Raw genomic sequence first — 22,402 nt, 5'->3', positions numbered from 1 at the left:
AACAAGGTGCAAAAATTTCATGGTCTAAAGGTATTGAAATCATACAGACTCTGTTCTCTTAACACTGTGGAATTATGTTAGAAATCAATATCAAAGGAGACTTGAAAATAACCCACATAGTTTCAAGTGCAAGGTTTAAAATATTTTCTTATCACTGTGAATGTGCTAAGTTGCTTCAGTTGTGTTTGACTCTTTGCGACCCTGTGGACTGTGACTCTCCAGGCTCCTCTGTCCATGGGATTCTCCAGGCAAGAATACTGGAGTGGGTTGCCATGCCCTCCTCCAGGGGATCTTCCCGACCCAGGGATTGAACCTGTGTGTCTTATGTCTCCCGCATTGGCAGGCAGGTTTTCTTTACAACTAGCGCCACCTGGGAAGCCCATATTCACTATTCATTATCAGTTGTAAACCGTGCATAGGACCAATGTTAATAAATGTATTCACAAGAGAAAAAAGTTTAAAAAGAGGGTGAGAAAAGGAAGATAGAGTAAGGGTAGTGGGGAGATAGGACTGGGGTCCTCGAGTGGCCGACACAGTTTGTGAAAAGGGCGGGGAGACACCTGTGAGAAGAGCCTGGGGGGCATCCCTGGACAGGGGAGCAGGGCTCATTGGCTGCTCTGACCTGTGAGTTCTGTGGTTGGTGGGACGCCTGGCCCTTCCTGATTGGATGCCGCAGTGAAAGCCCGGTCAGCTCTGCCCACCTCCTGGGCCACCTGCTGGCTGTGCAGTGCGTGTCCGGTCAGCACTGGCCGGAAGCCCAGCAGCGCTCAGACACGCCTGTCACCTGTGCACTGGTGTTCTCGCCTCTCAGGGTCTCTTCTCTCTCCTGTGGGTGAGGTCAGCCTGCTCCCTCCCCTCCCCTCCCTCCTTCCCCCGTCTACTGCTCCTCTGAAATCACTGCCCTCTTCTCTCACCTCCCACCCCATCCTCCACCTCCTCCTGTCCCTTTCCCTCCCACGATGCCCCCATCTTTCCTTGTCCTTGGCTTCACCATGCGCTTGGCCCCTATGGGGTGTGGATGGAGCCTCCACAGCCTCATCTCTTCACTTTGCAACCCCCTCCTCCATTTGTCCCCCATCCCTCATGTCTCCTGTAAAGATTTTGGGCCAAGTAGAGGGTATTTCCTAGTCTCTTCTGGCACTCACTAAAATGCCCCAATCCAGGCTCCTATGAAATCCTCTCTGACGTCAACCCCATTTTATTTCCTCGTTCTGATAATAACCAGTTGCATGCATTCATGCTGCTTTTCCCATCTCTCTTCCTCTCCCATTCATCACTGTCCACACCTTCAGGAATCGTGTGATTTTGAAAACACAGCTAAAGCTCACCCTATGGCCTCAAACGTCAACAGTGTCCTTCCAAGCATGTGTGTGTAGCCGGGGCCCATCCAGTCGCCCTGTTCTGCTGGAAGCTCAGTCCTCACTGGCTTTCTCTACAGCCTCCCTGATGGGTTCAGTGCACACTCACAGACTCCTCACCTCCCTGCTGGTTAGGAGCCTTCAGTCTCTGTGCAATCAACATGGGAGCCCTGTGAGACAGCCAGGTCTTCTGCCCGGGACTCCAGACTGACCTGCTAGAAATTCACAGCAGAAAAACCTCAGGACCCCAAGGAATGAATCTCTAAGTGGTCATTACTAAATGTAGCAAAATGAAAAAAATGACACCGTCATTGGCTTTCATATAGCTAAATGTATTCTTTTAAAATTTTGCTGAGTTTTGTTCTTCCTGTTTTTTTTTTTTTGGCATGATGTGAAAGTGTTAGTTGTTCAGTCATGTCCGACTCTTTGCGACCCCATGGAGTGTAGCCCGCCAGGCTCCTCTGTCCATGGAATGCGCCAGGCAAGAATATTGGAGTGGGTTGCCATTCCCTTCTCCAAGGGATCTTCCTGACTCAGGGATGTGGTTCTCCCGCATGGCAGGCAGATTCTTTGCTGTCTGAGCCACCAGGGGAGCCCCTTTTGGCATGGTGGGGAAAGATGAAAGAGCTTTAATTTTAATGCAATGATGAGACAACTGATGATCGCTTTTTGCTTCTTATTTGGTTAACATGTTTGAAAATTCTTTGCAAAAATAAAAAGTTGGTTACCCTGTGTGGTCTCCCAGATTTGGGGGCATTTTTGTAAAACCGTGAAATCCTGTGGTCTGGAAGCTACAGCCTTTTCCCCTACCGTAAAGGTAAGGGATGGAGGCAGGAAGACAGTTTCCGCTGTGACAAAGTCCAGTGGCGGATGATGATTGCGTGGACTAGGTGATGACAGAGGACCTTGGAATGACAAGCAGTGGATGAGTTTAAGATGCATTTTTTGGCAAGATCTGGTGATGTGTGGGTGAGGGGCGAGGCAGGGGATGAGCAAAAGAGAGCAGGGATGAGGATGACCCCCAGATTTCTGGTTGGAGCGGCTGGGTATGATGAAATCATTTACAGTTTGGCTTACTTATGAGCGGGGTCTTCAGGGGAGGTTCACAGAGGCTGCATTTTCTCCTGGTTCCAGGGTTACATGGAAGAGAAGCTCCAGGGCGAATGCTGTGGGAGATGCCTGCCTACGGCGTGCACCATTCAGCTACGAGGGGGACAGATCCTGATGCTGAAGGTGGGGGCAAGTGGACGTCAAGACTGTCCCCTCAGATCACCGTCTGCTTCCCTTCTTGGGGATCTTTTCTTCAAGAAAGAGGGGGCCAAGTTTGGGTCAATATTGACTTCTTTTCATACCTATTTCTGATTTTTTATAAAGAAAAGATGGATAACCTTTAGAAGGTACAGGATTTTCTCTTTGATTTAGTTATTTTGTCACTTTCCTCGACAAGGGGATAGTTGGTGTGGGCCCCCATGATTGAGAGTTGGTTGACCTCTAAGATTTTCTCCAGCCTCGATTATCTCTGAGACTGGGTAGGCAGTCAGGTGCCAGAGATGCCGATCTGTGAAAGTTAGGATGGGCTGGTGAGACAGGCACCTGGTTCACTCATCTCTCCATCAGAGGCACTCAGCTCTAGTTCAGCTATTGATTGACCAGTTTACCTCCACTGTGTCTTAATTCTTTACGCTGTTATGTGGTCAGAAGAGTTTAGGGATTCCCTGCCTTCATACAGCCCTGTTCCCAGTAAACAGGTTGCAAAACCGGACTGCACCTGCCTCATTCTTGTTCTATGGTCCCCCACGTTGTCTCAACAACTCCAGGGAGTCAAGGTCACTATTTGAAGTGGCTGTGAAACCCAAGCTGCCTTCAGATGTGCTCAACGCACGTCCTCTCTCTTTTTTTTCTTTTTCTTTTTTTTATTCTTCCAATTTTATTTTATTTTTAAACTTTACATAATTGTATTAGTTTTGCCAAATATCAAAATGAATCCGCCACAGGTATACATGTGTTCCCCATCCCGAACCCTCCTCCCTCCTCCCTCCCCATACCATCCCTCTGGGCCGTCCCAGTGCACCAGCCCCAAGCATCCAGCATCATGCATCGAACCTGGACTGGCAACTCGTTTCCTACATGATATTTTACATGTTTCATTGCCATTCTCCCAAATCTTCCCACCCTCTCCCTCTCCCACAGAGTCCATAAGACTGTTCTATACATCAGTGTCTCTTTTGCTGTCTCGTACACCGGGTTATTGTTACCATCTTTCTAAGTTCCATATATATGCGTTAGTATACTGTATTTATGTTTTTCCTTCTGGCTTACTTCACTCTGTATAATAGGCTCCAGTTTCATCCACCTCATTAGAACTGATTCAAATGTATTCTTTTTAATGGCTGAGTAATACTCCATTGTGTATATGTACCACAGCTTTCTTATCCATTCATCTGCTGATGGACATCTAGGTTGCTTCCATGTCTTGGCTATTATAAACAGTGCTGCGATGAACATTGGGGTACACGTGTCTCTTTCCCTTCTGGTTTCCTCAGTGTGTATGCCCAGCAGTGGGATTGCTGGATCATAAGGCAGTTCTATTTCCAGTTTTTAAGGAATCTCCACACTGTTCTCCATAGTGGCTGTACTAGTTTGCATTCCCACCAACAGTGTAAGAGGGTTCCCTTTTCTCCACACCCTCTCCAGCATTTATTATTTGTAGACTTTTGGATCGCAGCCATTCTGACTGGTGTGAAATGGTACCTCATAGTGGTTTTGATTTGCATTTCTCTGATAATGAGTGATGTTGAGCATCTTTTCATGTGTTTGTTAGCCATCTGTATGTCTTTTTGGAGAAATGTCTATTTAGTTCTTTGGCCCATTTTTTGATTGGGTCGTTTATTTTTCTGGAGTTGAGCTGTAGGAGTTGCTTGTATATTTTTGAGATTAGTTGTTTGTCGGTTGCTTCATTTGCTATTATTTTCTCCCATTCTGAAGGCTGTCTTTTCACCTTGCTAATAGTTTCCTTTGATGTGCAGAAGCTTTTAAGGTTAATTAGGTCCCATTTGTTTATTTTTGCTTTTATTTCCAATATTCTGGGAGGTGGGTCATAGAGGATCCTGCTGTGATGTATGTCGGAGAGTGTTTTGCCTATGTTCTCCTCTAGGAGTTTTATAGTTTCTGGTCTTACGTTTAGATCTTTAATCCATTTTGAGTTTATTTTTGTGTATGGTGTTAGAAAGTGGTCCAGTTTCATTCTTTTACAAGTGGTTGACCAGATTTCCCAGCACCACTTGTTAAAGAGGTTGTCTTTAATCCATTGTATATTCTTGCCTCCTTTGTCGAAGATAAGGTGTCCATATGTGTGGGATTTATCTCTGGGCTTTCTATTTTATTCCATTGATCAATATTTCTGTCTTTGTGCCAGTACCATACTGTCTTGATAACTGTGGCTTTGTAGTAGAGCCTGAAGTCAGGTAGGTTGATTCCTCCAGTTCCATTCTTCTTTCTCAAGATCGCTTTGGCTATTCGAGGTTTTTTGTATTTCCATACAAATTGTGAAATTATTTGTTCTAGCTCTGTGAAGAATACTGTTGGTAGCTTGATAGGGATTGCGTTGAATCTATAAATTGCTTTGGGTAGTATACTCATTTTCACTATATTGATTCTTCCAATCCATGAACATGGTATATTTCTCCATCTATTAGTGTCCTCTTTGATTTCTTTCACCAGTGTTTTATAGTTTTCTATATATAGGTCTTTAGTTTCTTTAGGTAGATATATTCCTAAGTATTTTATTCTTTCCGTTGCAATGGTGAATGGAATTTTTTCCTTAATTTCTCTTTCTGTTTTCTCATTATTAGTGTATAGGAATGCCAGGGATTTCTGTGTGTTGATTTTATATCCTGCAACTTTACTGTAGTCATTGATTATTTCTAGTAATTTTCTGGTGGACTCTTTAGGGTTTTCTATGTAGAGGATCATGTCATCTGCAAATAGTGAGAGTTTTACTTCTTCTTTTCCAATTTGGATTCCTTTTATTTCTTTTTCTGCTCTGATTGCTGTGGCCAAAACTTCCAAAACTATGTTGAATAGTAATGGTGAAAGTGGGCACCCTTGTCTTGTTCCTGACTTTAGAGGAAATGCTTTCAATTTTTCACCATTGAGGATAATGTTTGCTGTGTGTTTCTCATATATAGCTTTTACTATGTTGAGGTATGTTCCTTCTATTCCTGCTTTCTGGAGAGTTTTTATCATAAATGGATGTTGAATTTTGTCAAAGGCTTTCTCTGCATCTATTGAGATAATCATATGGTTTTTATTTTTCAATTTGTTAATGTGGTGTATTACATTGATTGATTTAACGCACGTCCTCTCTTTCCTTTCAGCGTGATGAGACACTCCAGGATGGCTGTGACAGTCACTTCTGCAAAGTCAACAAGAGAGGAGAGTTCATTTGGGAGAAGAGGGTCATGAGCTGCCCGCCCTTCAACGAACACAAATGCCTGGCTGAGGGGGTGAGCCGTCGGAGCCCGGGCCCTGCTTTCCTCTCGACTGGCTCCATCTATGACTGAAAAAAGAAGGTTCTTTTGAATGGCAGTCCAGCTCTGCCATGATTCCCAGTGTTCAAGGAGAACCCCAGCCTAGTTTAAAAATCAACAAAATTACAAAATCAAAGCCTGATAGAGAGATGAAACTCTCTATGATGCTCTAAGAAAATACCTCCCCTTGGGGGAGATTGGATCTGTGATCCTTGAATGGGGAGGTGAGAGGCCAAACTAATTGATGGTCCCCCCTGGGAATGACAGTCCCGGAGACTCTCAGCTGGAAGAGAATTCAGAATAATCAGGACTGTTTCAGCCTGACCGGGCGGGGTGGTCAGTCTGCTCACCTTTGTGATGGGACAGTCCATTCACTTCTGGGGACTTGGGCTCAGGGCTGTGAGTCCAGAGGCAGGAATGACAGAAAGTGTCCGCTATGTACTATTTGTGCCTAACTTGGGACTTTGCTGTTTTCTTAGGGGAAAATCAAGAAAATTCCTGGCACGTGCTGTGACACATGTAAGTACGTTACCAATAGACTGTCCCTTGAAACCCATCAGATTAAGTCCAGGGGATGTTCCTCGAAGTGAACTTTGTTCTAGAAAGATAGAGCAGTCATTGCATTCCATTCTGCAGGGGACTGCCACCCTGCCTCGCATGTCCTTGGACTGCCCCCTACTCAAGCCCCCTTTCAGATGCCTGTAAACCAGTCTCTTCTTCCTTCTTCCAGACTCCTGGCAATCACTAGCCTCTTACTTGCCTTTATCCTCACCGGGTCTTGGGTTGGTCACAGTCCTATCACAAGAGAATGTCTTCTCTCTGCCAGTGAAGCTCCTTGAGGACGAGGCACCTTGATTTATGATCTCAACAGATGAGACACTCAATACACCTCTATTCTTTGGGTATCCCAGAGAGAAGGGGATGCAAGAAGCTGGCTGTGGGGCTGCAGAGAAACACAGTCTTCTTAAGGATTGATAAGGCTGGTCTCATTAACCAGTTTTATTAATCTCCTCTCCTTCACTCTTGCCTGTTCTTTTTTAAAATTAATTAATTTTACTTTCGGCTGCACTGTGTCTTCGTTGCGGTGGCCAGGCTTTCTCTAGTTGTGGAGGCCGGGGCTACCTTTAGTTGTGGTGGACAAGCTCCTGGTTGTGGTGGCTTCTCTTGTTGCTGAGCATGGGCTCTCGAGCGCACTTGCTCCGTAGTCATGGTGCATGGGCTTAGACGCCCCGAGGCATGTGGGATCTTCCTGGACTAGGGATCGAGCCTGTATCCCCTGTGTTGGCAGGCAGATTCTTTGCCACTGGGCCACCAGGGAAGTCCTTGGCTTTTCCTGACCTTGCACTGTGTTGCACGGGTTGGTCCCCCAGTAGTTACCGCAGCAGCTTTGGAGACAGAGCTCCAGTCAGCTCATCAGAAAGCATCTCACCGCATGTTCTTGTTTCCATGAGCACATGTACTTCTCAGAATCCCAAAGTTAGTGCTGTATACTCTGGGTATAGAATTACTTGTCTGGACTAATATTCTTTGTTTTTTAGTTTAGTTAGCTTTTTTTTTGTTTGTTTTTGGATTCCTGGGTCCGTGTTCCCATGTTTATTTGGAGGTAGAGAAAGCAAAGAGTTGCTCAGTTGTGTCCGACTGTTTGCAACCCCATGGACTATAGCCCACCAGGCTCCGCTGTCCATGTAATTCTCTAGGCAAGAATACTGGAGTGGGTAGCCATTCCCTTCTCTAGGGGATCTTTCTGACCCAGGGATCGAACCTGGTCTCCTGCATTGCAGGCGGATTCTTTACCATCTGAGCCACCAAGGGAAGCCCCTGGGGAAAAGAAAGAAAGAGTGAAAGCATGAATACCTTCAGTGGTCAGTCATTTGTTTTTCTCCTGATGGCTCCCTCTGACAGTCCCTGGAGTTGCTGTAACCAAGCTGCAGACTGAGGGGACACACTCTGAGAGCATCTCTCTCTGTGATTCCTGTCTGCATGGCTGAGATCAGGAAACCATCCAGGAAGAGACGCATTTTTCTCTAGGTGTGCTGCAGGGGCAATCTGGCCAAGGCTGTTATCTGCAAAACTAGCAATGAGGCCGGAGAAGGCACTGGCACCCCACTCCAGTACTCTCGCCTGGAAAATCCCACGGACGGAGGAGCCTGGTAGGCTGCAGTCCATGGGGTCCCTAAGAGTTGGACACGACTGAGCAACTTCACTCTCACTTTTCATTTTCATGCATTGGAGAAGGAAATGGCAACCCACTCCAGTGTTCTTGCCTGGAGAATCCCAGGGACGGGGGAGCCTGGTGGGCTGCCGTCTATGGGGTCGCACAGAGTTGGACACGACTGAAGCAACTTAGCAGTAGCAGCAGCAATGAGGCCAAACGGAGGCTTCAGTGCTTTCAGGAGACGGGAACCTCCATAAGGAAAATAAGCCAGGCTCGGGGATTTAAATCAACTGTGTGTTGGCTTCAATTTGTTTTCCTCATTCACCCTCTTAATGTGGTTGGCAGGCTTTTGCTTTCAAATGAAATTATTTGGAAATTGGGAGTCTGGCTAATATGTATTTAAAGTTGAATTAGATTTGGAGCCATCCAGGGATGGAAAACTCCCAGTGTTTGGACAGGCAACGGTGAGCTGACATTGAATCCTAGAATTATCAGTGGTGCAAGGAGAGATTCAAAGCTGAATGCTTTTAACCCCTGTGTGGTAAGGAAACCCATGCCTGCGACCAGGAGATGGCTATACTCAAAGCAAAAGATTCCATAGGGGCCGCAAGGATCTTCTCAGTCCCTAGGGAGACAATGACATTTGCAGGGATGGATAGATATTAATTGTATTTATTGGATACTCATTGCCCGTTCACTTCTGGGTATAGTATAAGCAGGCTTCCCAGGTGGGAATCCGCCTGCAATGCTGGAGACGGAGGAGATTCAGTTTTGATCCCTGGGTGGGGAAAATCCTCTGGAGAAGAAACTGGCAACCCTCTCCACTATTCTTGCCTGGAAAACTCCATGAACAGAGGAGCCTGGCAGGCTGTAGTCCATGGGGTCACAGAGTTGGACACAACTGAGCAACTCAGCACACATGCAGAATTATAAGCACAAGAGGCTTGCTCTGATCATTATGGCTTTTAGAGTCTACAATTGTATAAAAGTAAGTCTTATCCATCGACATCACCAAAGCATGGTGAATCTAGGTTCCTCTTGCAGTTAGAATTGTGCCATTAAGTGAGTTCAACCCAGTGATATCTTTATCTCTGATTGTGAAGGGTCAGGAGAAGCTGGGCTTCAGGTGGTGCTAGTGGTTAAGAACCTGCCTGCCAATGCAGGAGATGCAAGTTCGATCTCTGGGTCAGGAAAACACCCTGGAGAAGGGAATGACAACCCACTCTAGTATTCTTGCCTGGGAAATCACATGGACAAAGAGCCTGGTGAGCCGCAGTCTGTGGGGTTGTAAAGAGTAGGACACGACTGAAGCGACTTAGCAGGAGAGGCTGAGGGGAACCAGGATCACTGACTTGCCCTCTCTATAGCTGGCTGTGGTGACCTGGTTACTGTGAAACTGACCTATGTCTAGTGAATAAGGGAACTGGAGTGGACAGTGTCGAACGGGAGAACAGGTCCCATCTCTCACTTGCCCTGTAGGTGAGGAGCCTGAGTGCAAGGACATCACAGCCAGGGTGAAGTCCATCAAGGTGGGAGACTGCAAATCTGAAGACGAAGTGGACATTCACTACTGCCAGGTAAGGGGTCCTCTGCTCAGAGGACGGGTCTCTTCATTCGAACACCTCTCTTGAGATACATTGTGAAAAGATCTGGGAAGTTCACAGGGAGGAGATGTGAAAGAAACTAGGAACTTTTTTTCCTTTTGAAAGCAAATGTTTTATTGAAGTTAACTGAGAAATTTTGACCCCAGAAGATTAAAAAAAATCAGCAATGATTCAAAGCTTCCTTTGAGGAGAATGGAGGGTTACTTATGGAACACGGGAGCTGCCTTCCCCTTCCATCAAACATGCATAGAAATTGCAGCTACAGGGCTGGGTGTGAGAGTTCCAATTAGGGGAGGCCTTTCAGACACACTGCCTGGCTGTCCTGGGTTCCTCTGGCCGAGGCCAGGCCTGGAGGAGGGCAGGTGCAAGAAGCCGGCTGCCCCAGAGCCCTCCCCACCCTGGGACTCTCTATCACCCGCGTCGCTGCCTCTCTCTTTCCCGCTGTAGGGAAGATGCACCAGCAAAGCCCTGTACTCCATCGACACGGAGGACGTGCAGGACCAGTGTTCCTGCTGCTCGCCGACGCGCACGGAGCCCATGCCAGTGCCCCTGCGCTGCACCAACGGCTCCATCATCCACCATGTGGTCCTCAACGCCCTGCAGTGCCAGTGCTCCTCCAGGAAATGCAGCCCGTGACGCGCTGCCCGCCCGCCACGGACACCCGCTGCCTCCCGCTAGGCTCGGCGATCCCTGCTCCGCGCATGCGCACTCTACTCCCGGACCTTCCCGGGCTCACAATAAAGGCCAATCTATCCTCTCGTCAAAGGCTGGTGGTTCATCCAGGTTGAGATGGCTGGGCTGCTCTGAGCCGGGTGCTGAGGTGGGGGCTGGGGAGTGGAGAGGGAGCCCAGGCTTTCACACCAGATCCTTTTCACCCCCGAGAGAGACTGTACTCAGTGCATCCACTGGACAATGAAGCTGGAAAGGATTTAGACATCATCTCATCCACTGCCCTCTCCGGCCCCTTCACCGAGGATGAAGGTAGCTCAGAGAGCGTGAGTGACTTGCCCAAGGTCACACAGCCGCTGGGTGGCAAGGCCAGGTTCAGAACCCAAGGACCTGGACACCTGGGCAAGAACCCTCGGGCTGGTCCACCGGAGCCACATGAATCTAGTCCTGACAGATTCAGCCTTGATCTCACCGGAACCGGGGAGGGCTGCGTTTTTAGGCCTTTCTGCTTCCGCTGGATAAGAACCTCCAGGGAAGATAACGTTGGAGGCAAATGGCATGAGTTGCGTTGAGTCGCGTTGGTGAGGAGTTTTAGCCAGGTAGAGGGAAGGAGGAATGGAGAGAAGTTTTATATAACTGCTCAATAATTCAAAGGCTGTCGCCCTCTATCCATCATCACCCCACCTCCAACTTTGAGTAGTCTCTAAGGTCTCTGTGGGAAAGCAGATCCGGGGCCAGAGAATTATTAATAGCTGTCTCTCTCCTGACTGATCGCCTGATGCTCCACCCCAGGACTGAGGTGCTGTTGGTGGCATGGGGCTCCAAGAAACTCAGTGGGAGGCTACTTCTTCAACAGGGGGTGCCAATTTCCCAGTGCTCCCATAGCCCGAGTTCTCCTCGTATTTACTGACAGGACGATTCACTACCAAGGAAAAAGCTAAACTTGAAAAATTGCATGTTTTGATTTTAAAAAAACGTCAGGGAGCAGGGTAAATACGATGCTGAAGGAGAAACGTAGTGGGATGTGAACCAGGAGCTCTCCCACTCTACACGCGTTCCAAGGTGGATCTGCCTCTGGTCCCAGCTCTTGCTGTTCAGTTGCTCAGTTGTGTCTGACTCTTTGTGACCCCGTGGACTGCAGCACGCCAGGCTTCCCTGTCCTTCACCATTGCCTGGAGTTTGCTCAGACTCATGTCCATTGAGTTGGTGATGCCATCCAACCATCTCACCCTCTGTTACCTCCTTCTCCTCCTGCCCTCAATCCTTCCCAGCATCAGGGTCTTTTCTAATGAGTTGGCTCCACATCAGGTGGCCAAAGTATTGAAGTTTCAGCTTCAGCATCAGTCCTTCCAAAGAATATTCAGGGTTGGTTTCCTTTAGGATTGACTGGTTTGATCTTCTTGTGGTCCAAGGGACTCTCAAGAGTCTTCTCCCAGGACTCTCTGTCTTGTCACCCTCAGACCAGATGGGACAGTACCCCAAAGTGAGAATCTGAGGAAGAGTCTCAGGGAGTATGTGGAGAGACAGAAGAGATGAACCAAGGTGGAAATGTTTCCAGGCCTCTTGGCATTGGAAACACATATGGAAGGGTTCCTGGAAGTGAGTGAAGGGCGTGTCTGGGAGAGAAAGGAGTCAGGATCCAAGTGTTAGAGCACAGACTCTGGAGTGAGCTCAGCCCTCAGAGATATGGGGCCTGACCTTTACACTGCAGTCTCCTCATCTGTGAAATGGGTACACAGGAGGTAAAACATAGAATGGTTGTTAGAACTCATTCTTTTGGGGAAGGCTCTGAGAAGGGTGCTGAGGGAGTGGATGTCTGTATCCATATCAGCCTTGATTACTCCTGGCAGCCAGGACATAGCCCGCCAGGGATGGGCTGGGGTGGGCACATGCTGTTTCTGGTTTTCCTTCTGCTCAGCTCCCGGCTCCCTTTACTGTCTCAGGTTCATCATCAATTGATATAATGTACAAAGTAGGGAGGGGCTTCCCCAGTAGCTCAGCAATAAAGAATCCGCCTTCAGTGAAGGAGACGTAGGTTTGATCCCTGGGTCAGGAAGATCCCCTGGAGGAGGAAATGGAAACCCACTCCAGTATTCTTGCCTGAAAAATCCCATGGACCAAGGAGCCTGATGGACTATAGTCCATGGGATTCCAAAAGAGTAAGATATGACGTCGTGACTGAACATGCGTGCATAAAGTGGCGAGCAGTCCCACCAGCCCACCTTATCAGCATGGGAGATGGGAAAGTCTGTGGTCATACAGAGCCAACTTGACATATGTGTTAACATAATACCTTTTCATTGTCTGGGTCCCTGATATTAATGCACTCGCTTACCTTAGGGGCATCTTGGAATTGTAGATTTCATCATGCAGGATGGCCCTTTGGAGGTCTTCTTTTCCATCCCCTTGCCCATGGCTAGGTACCAAAGCCATTCCAGAGAGATTGAGCTCCTCTTTTTTCCTAGGATCGAGCTTTCAACATCTGTTTTCTCAACTGGTCCCACAGTCTCCCTGGGAAGCTTTTCTAAAACCTGCCCCTCCCCTTACCACTTGCAGCTCCTCTTCCTGTCCCTGGGGCGAGATTCCTCCACTTTTGCTCCTTTTAGTCTCCAGAAAGGTGGGGGACAGTTGGTGGCGGGTAGAGTGCAGGCAGGTGTGCGGGGAAGCACCCACCCCCACCCAGGCGATCAGCGACAGGGCGGTGGGAAGCGGGGTTTCTGGGCGGGATTGGAAACTAATCAGGCAGACGGTTCAAGAGATAATCCTGCTGAATGCTCACACCCGAACCAGGTTAGGAGGCAGCGCCCAGGGCAGGGAGAGCCGCAGTCTTACGGTCTGGCCCCTCAGCTTCATTAACCCGAGCGTGACCCAGACTCAACCCGCTGGCGGGAACGCGCTTATTCCTTCACGTGGCGCGACTAGCGGCCGGTGCGCCCAGGGCGCAGCAGCCGGAGGAGGCCGGGTGGCCCAGCGAGGGATGGGGGAGGAGACAGCAGCAGCAGGCAGGGGCGGGCACGTCCAGACGGAGCTGAGCCGAGATGGAATTAGCTCGGCGGCTGAATAAGCCAGTGCAGACGCCAGCGCAGCCGCGGGACAGTCGGGGTTTCGGGTCCAGTGCGCCCGCTCCATGGCCACCACCTCGGGGCTGCATGGTGAGTCTCCCTTGCATGGACCTGGTCTTGAGCATCTAGAATCTTGTAGGACGGAGAGGGAGCTGGGAGTGAAGGAGAGGGCATCCCTATTCCTACCCTTGAGATTGGTGACCCCGGGTGAACCTGGAGGGGGCTTCGCAGAGCAGATCCCTGTCTGCTGGCTAGACAGGCAGACATGATTTCAGTCTATGATCCCTGACATGAAAGCCCTTTGTTCAGCCCAAGACTGCCCTGTCCTGGGACTCCAAGCTCAGGGGTCCCACGCTTGTCTGTGGAGCAACGGGTGCCCCTGGATGCTGGGGCACCCAGACCAGCAACTTCTCACACTGGGGTGGCTCTCACCCTCGGAAGGCGAGGGACACCTGAGCGGTTTCCTGGACACTCATGTCCTATCAAGGAGAAAAGAGGCAGGACAAGAGTTAGGGGATTGGTGCAGCAGCTTTTTGTTGATGAATTACCAATTCCAATCTCTTTATCTTCTCCTTGTTCCAAGTCAGGGGGTGTTTAGCACATCTGAATGGATGAGCAAATAGCTGAGGTTTAATTCAGAAACAGTCTGCTGAGGACAGAGGTTCAGACTCACCCCCTGCAACTTGGGTTTAGCCTCTTGGAGCATCCTCACAATTTCAGAAAGTCTCCCCCAGCCCTTATCCACCCCAGGAAGGGCATTTACACATTTACGTGGGAAGCACAGGCGTGTCTTTCTCCGGGAGCTTATTTAAGAGGAAAAGCAAATTGAGGCAGCGTTTAGGGGAGCAGGGCATGACCCTTCTGCATCTTCAGGTGATCCTGAATACACATGTGCGTTTGGTGGGTTTGACCCTGCCTAGAAGGCGATTCTGTCTGGAGTCTTGTTTCCAGTGATTCATGAGAGAGGCGTGGAGTGGCAGGGGCCGGGGAAGGTGCTCACTTCACTGGCATGAACAGTGGGTACAGGGGACTGGAAGGCAGGTGTGAGTCTGGGACTATGTGAGCACATGTGGAGAGACGCTCCGGGACCGTGTGAATGCTGGTCTAGGGCAGAAGTTTCTGCAGAGCAAGGTTAAATCTCAGCCCCAAAGGCAGGTGGCAGGTGAGGGAGGATCTTGGACAAGAGGGGGCTCCTCCAGAAGGTGATAAGACAACTTGTCTGGGCTTTGCTCTTGGGATTGGACATCAGAAACCTGCCCCAGCTGCCAGGCATCCAGGGCCCAATCGCCCCTTCACTGTGGCCTGCCAGGCGCCATCATTTTGGGAGCCAGGAACCTAAGCAGGTCCTTTCTGGGCACCTGCACTGCTCTCTGAGTTACTTCTAGGTGGGCCCTGGGCCTCTTTGCTGGCTGATGGAGGAGGCTGTGTGATCAGGGAGATGGGTTCCAAACACTAGCCTCAGGCTCTGTCTGGTCCAGCTTCTCTGTCCCTTCTCTGCCCACTTCCACTGTGGGGCAGGACTGGGGTGGGGGGCCAGAGACACTGAGGGCTACAAGGAGCTTGTGTTTCATTTTCTCTAATGAGGATCTAATTTCCTGTTAATCCACCCATCTCGTGGACCCTTCAACTGGCTGAGAGCAGCCTGGCATTCCTAGAGCACACAAAGAACAGAAACTTGGCCACTAGAGATGAGAATCTGGCCTCTAGCTACAAAGTAGAATCCATCTATATTTGTGATCAGGTTGCTGGGGAGGAGGAGTTTGTAAAAAGATTGCCTTCAAAGAAGGAACCAGCCACGTGGACACCTGGAGAATGATCAAGAACGGCATGCATGTATGCTAAGTTGCTTCAGTCGTGTCTGACTCTTTGAGACCTTATGGATCATAACCTGCCAGGCTCTGTTGTCCATGGGATTCTTTGGGCAAGAATACTGGAGTGAGTTGCCATGCCTTCCTCCAGGAGATCTGCCTGACCCAGGATTGAACCCGTGTCTCCTATGGCTCCTGCATTGCAGTCAGATTCTTTATTGCTGAGCCACCAGGGAAGCCCTCAAGCAACAGCTGCTGCTGCTAAGTCACTTCAGTCGTGTCCGACTCTGCGACCCCATAGACGGCAGCCCACCCGGCTCTGCCGTCCCTGGGATTCTCCAGGCAAGAACACTGGAGTGGGTTGCCATTTCCTTCTCCATTGCGTCAAAGTGAAAAGTGAAAGTGAAGTCGCTCAGTCGCCTCCAACTCGTAGCGACCCCATGGACTGCAGCCTACCAGGCTCCTCCGTCCATGAGATTTTCTAGGCAAGAGTACTGGAGTGGCTTGCCATTGCCTTCTCCGCATGCAACAGCAGTAGAGATGAAAGACCCTGGGGCAGCAATGTGCTTGGGCTGTCCGAAAAGTCAGGGGGGAAACCCGGTGCCTGGAGGGTGAGGGAGAGGGTGAGCCAGATCACATGGAGTCTTGGGGCTCAGGCTGTATGTTTTTGACTTTCAAAGAGAAAGGGGAGACATACTTAGACACTGTGCATACAGATACTGCACTTCACTTCCCAACAGCCTTGGGGTCAATATGAAATCCATGTCATTGAAGAGGAACCTGAGGTTCAGAGAGGTTAGGAAATACCCATTACATTGGGTTCACCAGTGAATCATCAGTAAAGGATAAAGTTGGAATTCTAACTCACTTCCCTACCACCTCACCTTGTTGCTCTCATTCTGTTCTTCAGAAGCCATTAGAAGGAAGTGTAGATGTTGGCAAGGAAGGGGTGGGTGGAAGTGTGGGTGGAAGTGGGGCCTTTAGGGAGATATTCATTTTGCAAGGCTGATAGTTGATGCTGTGGTCATATTCCAGGCATGGCTTGCCTTGACACGACTTCCAGTCTAGAGTCATCAGGGTTAGTTTATCTAGTGGGATCAAACCTAAGAAGGCCAGTTGTCATCACTGAACTCCTGCGTGCCACTGTGGTTCACACTGGGGACGTGCTTTAGTGAGCACTGATTGCCTGAATTCCACGTTGATGGTTTACAGACACGTGGGAGACTGACCCACTGCCTGCAGAGAACTTGCCCAGTGTCTGATGGATTCTGGTAATCCCAGCTCACGGTCACGTCTATGGATCCGCACACCACGCACCGGTGGGGGCAGCACACACCCGTTCATGCACACTTGTGGAGCCAGTCAGTGCTCAGCGCTGGAGCTGCAAGGATCAACAGGGCACGCACACACTGGACCGACAGGACCTTACATTCTCCGCTCTTGGTGCCCTAAGGTCACCGCTGCGCTCATTGTTGGACAAGAAAGGAGGAGGCAGGGTCAAGAATAGGCTTGTTCAGACCACACCAATGAAATTAACCACATCCATACTTCACAGTCTCCCTGGTGGCCCAGACTGTAAAGATTCCGCCTGCAGTGCAGAAGACCTGGGATCGATCCCTGGGTTAGGAAGATCCCCTGGCTAAGGGAATGGCAACCCACTCCAGTATTCTTGCCTGGGAAATCCCATGGACAGAGGAGCCTGGCGAGCTACAGTCCATGGGGTTGCACAGAGTCGGACATGACTGAAGCAAATAATACTTTCACACTTCGTAGTATTAATACATTTCAAGATGTACTAAAGTCTTTCTTTGGCTCCTACAGACAACCCTGCCCTCTCTCCAGAAACTCTAAGCAAATAATTTATAAGTCCATCTGGCTGACAGTTCTCCATCTATGTTAACTTGCGCTGAAACTACAAAAAGATGACAATTCTTTCAAGGAGCCGGGTGAGATCCTCCCCCCATTGTGTAGCAAACACAAATATAAAGCATGCCACCCTTGCATCTTCTCCTTTTTTAAAAAAATATTTCCTTTTGTTTTGTAGAGTACTTTTATTTATTCTATGCTCCCGACCAGGCACTGAACCTGTGCCCTGTGCAGTGGGAATTCAGAGTCTTAACCACTGGACCCCCAGGGCAGTCCCACCCTCACATCTTCAGACTGGTTCACTGATTTCTAGAAAAATGGGAAAACTCACACTTTTCTAGCAATCACTGATGCCTGTTATTCATCATAAACTAATTAAAAATAGCTTTAAGAATTTAAAAGTAATGATACGTGCCCGTTGAAAATAATTAAATAGAAAAAAATACCGGTTTTTAATATTTTGGTAATGATTCTTGACCCTAACTCCTTTCTAATTCATTTTTATTTTTTTCCTATATCAGTAACTACTTCTATTTCTTATTTATTAACCTTCAAACAAATTGCAAGAAAGGAAACCTAGATACCATAAAACTTAAGGGAAAATGAGCAAATGCCAAAGAATGAAAGATTGGGCACATATTATTATATCAGCCAAACCTAGATAAGAATAGGTACTGTAATTGAGAAAAACTTACTTATAACCTCCTGACAGGCAGATCAGAAAAGAGATAATAAGTTACATGGGTCCCATTGCCTAGGAAAATGAGACTAGTTCATCAACATTAAACTTTAAGAAGAATGTCACGGTGGCATTTGTATGATGTATAAGACACTGCCCAGCATAAAGAGCTGTAGTTTCATTAGTAGCTTTTTAGAAAGGTATTATTTTGCACGTGGGCATTTATTTTATTGTGTCTGTCTTTATTTTAAAACAGGTGTTTCTGTTTTATACTTTTCTGGTCCGTTCTACTCTATTATACTGAAAAAAACATGCTGTTTTCAAACCATTAGATAACCGACTATCTTTCAAATCATTAGATAACGAACCTCTAACTTGAGAAATAGTGGCCTGTGGGCTTCCCAGGTAGCTCAGTGGTAAAGAATCCACCGGCCAGTGTCGGAGATGCAGGTTCTGTCCCAGGGTTGGGAAGATCCCCCAGAATAGGAAATGACAACCAACTCCAGTATTCTTGCCTGGAAAATCCCATGGACAGAGGAGCCTGGTGGCTACAGTCCATATGGTCGCAACGGGTTGGACATGACTGAGTGACTGAGCACCGACGCACGATGGCTTGTAGCATGTAGAAAATTTAGTGGCTAATAGTCCATTTTGACCAGTGACTTACAATCTCTTCTCCTCGCCTTCGTAAGAAAGGAATACAAGACTCTCCCCTCAGGAGCAGTTCTTATCCAGTGCCTATCTGTTTTACTTCCCTTCATCGTGAAGAACATCCTTTAGCATTTATTTTTTTTAATGAAATTTTTACTTTATATTGGAGTGGCGTTATTTATGATGCTGCATTATTTTCAGGCAAAGTGATTCGGTTATACGTGCACATACATCCATTCTTTCCATTCCTTAAAATGTGGTTCTGCTGGTGACAAAGCCTCTCAATTTTTTTACCCTCCAAAGCTCCAAAATTCCACGCCACAAAGCACAGGAGAGACGACTGACCAGAAATCCCTCTCTGCTCTTCTTTTCTGCATCTCAATTTTGTATCCACTCTTTCCTTGAGCACCGGCTGTGTGCCAGGCTGCAGTGAAGGCCAGAGATGACGTCCAGTCCCTACCTCTGAGCATCTCTCCCCACCTGGAGTGTGCAGGCACGAGGGAGTTATGCTGTCTGTCAACCTGGGGGAAGTTGAACAAGGCTCTGTAGTACGAGTATGGATGGTATCTCTGTGGGCTGAATTACTGCCCGTGTAAGCAAGTGTTAGTTCTTCAGTCGTGTCCAACTCTTTGTGACCCTGTGGATTATAGTTCACCAAACTCCTCTGTCCATGCAATTCTCCAGGCAAGAATACTGGAGTGGGTTGCCATTTCCTCCTCCAGGGGATATTCCCTATTCAGGGATTGAACCCGGGTCTCCTGAATTGCAGACAGATTCTTTAATGTCTGAACCACCAGGGAAGCCCTAGTAAGTGAAGTTATTTATTATTATGCACATTGATAGTGGAGGGCACCTTATGCTCAGCTAGTTGCTCTAATGAACAGACTTAAAAATAAGGAGTAAAGCATAACAAGAGTGCACTGCTTGCTAAAGAGATAGGGCTAGGTGGGTGATCAAGTTGGTAGGGTGGCTCTTTCCCCAAAAGCTTTTCAGGGACCCGGGATGATGGGGGCTCAGCCAACTTCATTTGTGACTTCCGAGGTGGCCCCGAGGGTTGCCACTCCAGTTATCAGGGAGCAGGGAAACAGCGCGCAGGAGCAGTCATGGAAGGTTTTGATGGGTCAGACCTAGAAATAGCACATAACACTCTGCTTGCATTCCTCTGGCTGGAATTCAGTCTCGTGGCCACATCAGGGAGGCTCGGAAATATGGTCTAGCTGTGTGTTCAGGGAGAAGCGGAGAACATGGATTTTGGTAAGCAGCTTGTAGTCTGTTTCATGAAGTGAAGTGTTAGTTGCTCAGTTGTGTCCGACTCTTTGCGACCCCGTGGACTGTAGCCTGCCAGGCTCTTCTATCCATGGAATTCTCCAGGCAAGAATACTGGAGTGGGTTGCCATTTCCTTCACCAGGGGATCTTCCTGACCCAGGGATCGAACCCGGGTCTCCTTCATTGCAGGCGGATTCTTTACTGTCTGAGCCACCAGGGAAGCCCAAGTCTCTGTCATAGGGGCCTATCAAAAATGGTAAGTTTTCTGTGATTTAGTACCCTTATTATATATTAAAGTTACAGATTTAGACCGTTTGTCTCCCCAAGGAGACTCTGAGATCTTCAAGTTTCAGCATCCAGGACAGGACAAGGTGTGTGGTAAATGATTATGAAATGGTTTTGAATGTGTGAATGAATGAATGGTGAGCTGGGGTGACATTAGCTAGCCAACAGATTCAAATGCTTCTTATTGTCTTCTTTTTATTTTTGAAGTATAGCTGATTTACAGTGAGTGTTGTGTTAGTTTCAGATGCACAGCAAAGTGATTCATTTATATGTATACATTCCTGTTCTTTTTTGTTTCTTTTCCGTTGTGGTTTATCACAGAATATTGAACACAGCTCCCTGTGCTCAACCATAGGACCATGTTATCTATTTTATATATAGTAGTATGCATCTGCTAATCCCGAACTGCTAATTTATTGTTCCCCCACCCCATTTCCCTTTTGGTAGCCCTAAGTTTGTTTTCTATGTCTGTGAGTCTGTTTCCATCCTCCTGACCCAGGGATCAAACCCATGTCTCTGTCTTTTGGATTGCAGGGAGAGTCTTTACCTACTGAGCCACCTTGGAAGCATATTTTGTAGATAAGCTCATTTGTCTCATTTCTAAAGATTCTACATATAAGTGATATCATATGATACTTGTCTTTCTTTGTCTGATTTACTTCACTTAGTATGGTAATCTCTAGGTCCATCCATGATGCTGCTAATGACATTGTTTCATTCTTTCTTATGACTGGGTAATATTCTGTTGCACATAAACATATGTACATGCATGTATGCTCAGTTGCTTCAGTCATGTCTGGCTCTTTGCGACCATTTGGACTGTGGCTCTCCAAGCTCCTCTGTCCATGGGATTCTCCAGGCAAGAATACTGGAGTGGGTTGCCATGCCCTCCTCTAGGTGATCCTCCCGACCCAGGGATTGAACCCGAGTCTCATGCGTCTCCTGAATGGGCAGGTGGGTTCTTTACCACTGATCCAGCTGGGAAGCATTACTCACTAGATAACTGTTTATTGTGAAAGGATAGGGTACAACTCAGGAAGAGCCAGATGAATGAGATGCAGAGGACAAGATACGTGGGAAGGACCTGGAATCCCATGCCCTCTGGATGTGCTGTTCTTCCCACATCTCCACTTGTTCATCAACCTGGAAGCTCAGTGAACTCCGTCCTTTTGGGGGCTTCATTATAGGGGCATGACTGATTGTAATACATCCTTTTGGGGCACTTCATTACACAGGCACAATTGATTAAGTTTCCGGCCACCCATGGTGACTAAGCTCAATCTCCAGTCCTACAGCCTCCTAGGAGGGCAGGCGGAGGGAGGGGAGGGGAGACTGCAAGGTCCACCGTCTCATCACAAGGTCAGTTCCCCTAGCAACCAGGCCCCATTCTTAGGTTATCGGGGAGCTTCCCAAAAGTCACCTCATTAACATAACAAAAGACACCTTGATTGCTCTCCACACTTAGGAAATTCTGAGGGTTTTAGGAGCTCTGTAGCAGGTACAGAACAAAGGCCAAATTATCTGTTTTTACAATAAATCACAGTATCACACCCCCAGAACCCAGGAGGGTGGCTAAGCCACAAACACCCAGGGATCTCCTGTTCAAGGCCATCTGTGCTAGGAGCCAAGTGAATGGTGTAAGAAGGGAAATAAAAATGGAGTCGGTATTGCAAAGAGAGCTCTGTGTGCGTGTGTGAGTTGCTCAGCTGTGTCCAACTCTTTGCGACCCCATGGACTGTAGCCCGCAAGGCTCTTCTGTCCATGGAATTCTCCAGGCAAGAATACTGTAGTGGGTTGCCATTTTCTCCTCCAGGGAATCTTCCCCACCCAGAGACTGAACCTGCATTTCAGGCAGATTCCTTATTGTCTCAGCCAACAGGGAAGCCCAACAGAGCTCTCTAAAATGCCATTATTTCCTGGAATGTCTTTCTGGAGCTGGAACGGCTGAACTCCGCGCTGTTCTCTAATCGCTGGTTATGGGAGGAGGCGGGCATGAAAGCAGGACCCCAGGCAGCAGTGATCCGTATATCAGAGGGCCAGCAGAGGGAGTGGCCAGGGTGGCTGGTGGGGCCCTGGAGGCCAGCCTCAAAGCCCCAGTGGCTCCTTTAGGGGATGGTGGCTCCCAGACAGTGGTGTGACTAAAGCTTTGGGCTGCCTCTTAATCTGAGCTACCAGGGTCACTGGTGTGAATTCATTCCTTGAATGCTGTCAAGGAAGTATGGGCCTTGAATGAGCATCCGCTGTATCACCTGCCCAGGTACTCATCAGGATGGTCTCCGGTTGTTTAGACATACATGGAGGTTTTCAGGGCGTGTTTAGACACACACCCTGGGGTGCACAGTCTTGCTCTCAGTTCTGATCTGGGCAGAAATGCACAAGGGGAGAGGGATGAGCAAGACTGGGAACTGAGGACAGAAGCCCCTCCCCTGATATCCTAAACTGGAGGCCCCCATCGCCCCACCAGCATGC

The 22,402-nt window shown here is 48.3% G+C and overlaps 1 protein-coding gene across 2 annotated transcripts in view; it reads left to right on the top strand.

The window, feature by feature from the left end:
• Nucleotides 1-10,411, top strand: part of VWF (von Willebrand factor) — a 127,690-nt gene extending 117,279 nt beyond the window's left edge. For both annotated transcript variants that reach the window (XM_070371770.1, XM_070371771.1), the window contains 5 exons: nucleotides 2,493-2,591; nucleotides 5,735-5,863; nucleotides 6,367-6,406; nucleotides 9,522-9,619; nucleotides 10,094-10,411. In XM_070371770.1, the coding sequence (XP_070227871.1) occupies nucleotides 2,493-2,591; nucleotides 5,735-5,863; nucleotides 6,367-6,406; nucleotides 9,522-9,619; nucleotides 10,094-10,282 (555 nt within the window). In that variant the 3' untranslated portion in view covers nucleotides 10,283-10,411. The remainder of the gene's footprint in view (nucleotides 1-2,492; nucleotides 2,592-5,734; nucleotides 5,864-6,366; nucleotides 6,407-9,521; nucleotides 9,620-10,093) is intronic.
• Nucleotides 10,412-22,402: the final 11,991 nt, after the last annotated feature.

Source organism: Bos mutus, chromosome 5 (assembly GCF_027580195.1).
Source record: "Bos mutus isolate GX-2022 chromosome 5, NWIPB_WYAK_1.1, whole genome shotgun sequence".
Classification (NCBI taxonomy): Eukaryota; Metazoa; Chordata; class Mammalia; order Artiodactyla; family Bovidae; genus Bos; species Bos mutus.
Note: the sequence above shows the minus strand (reverse complement) of the source record. Positions and strands in the feature narration are given on the sequence as shown.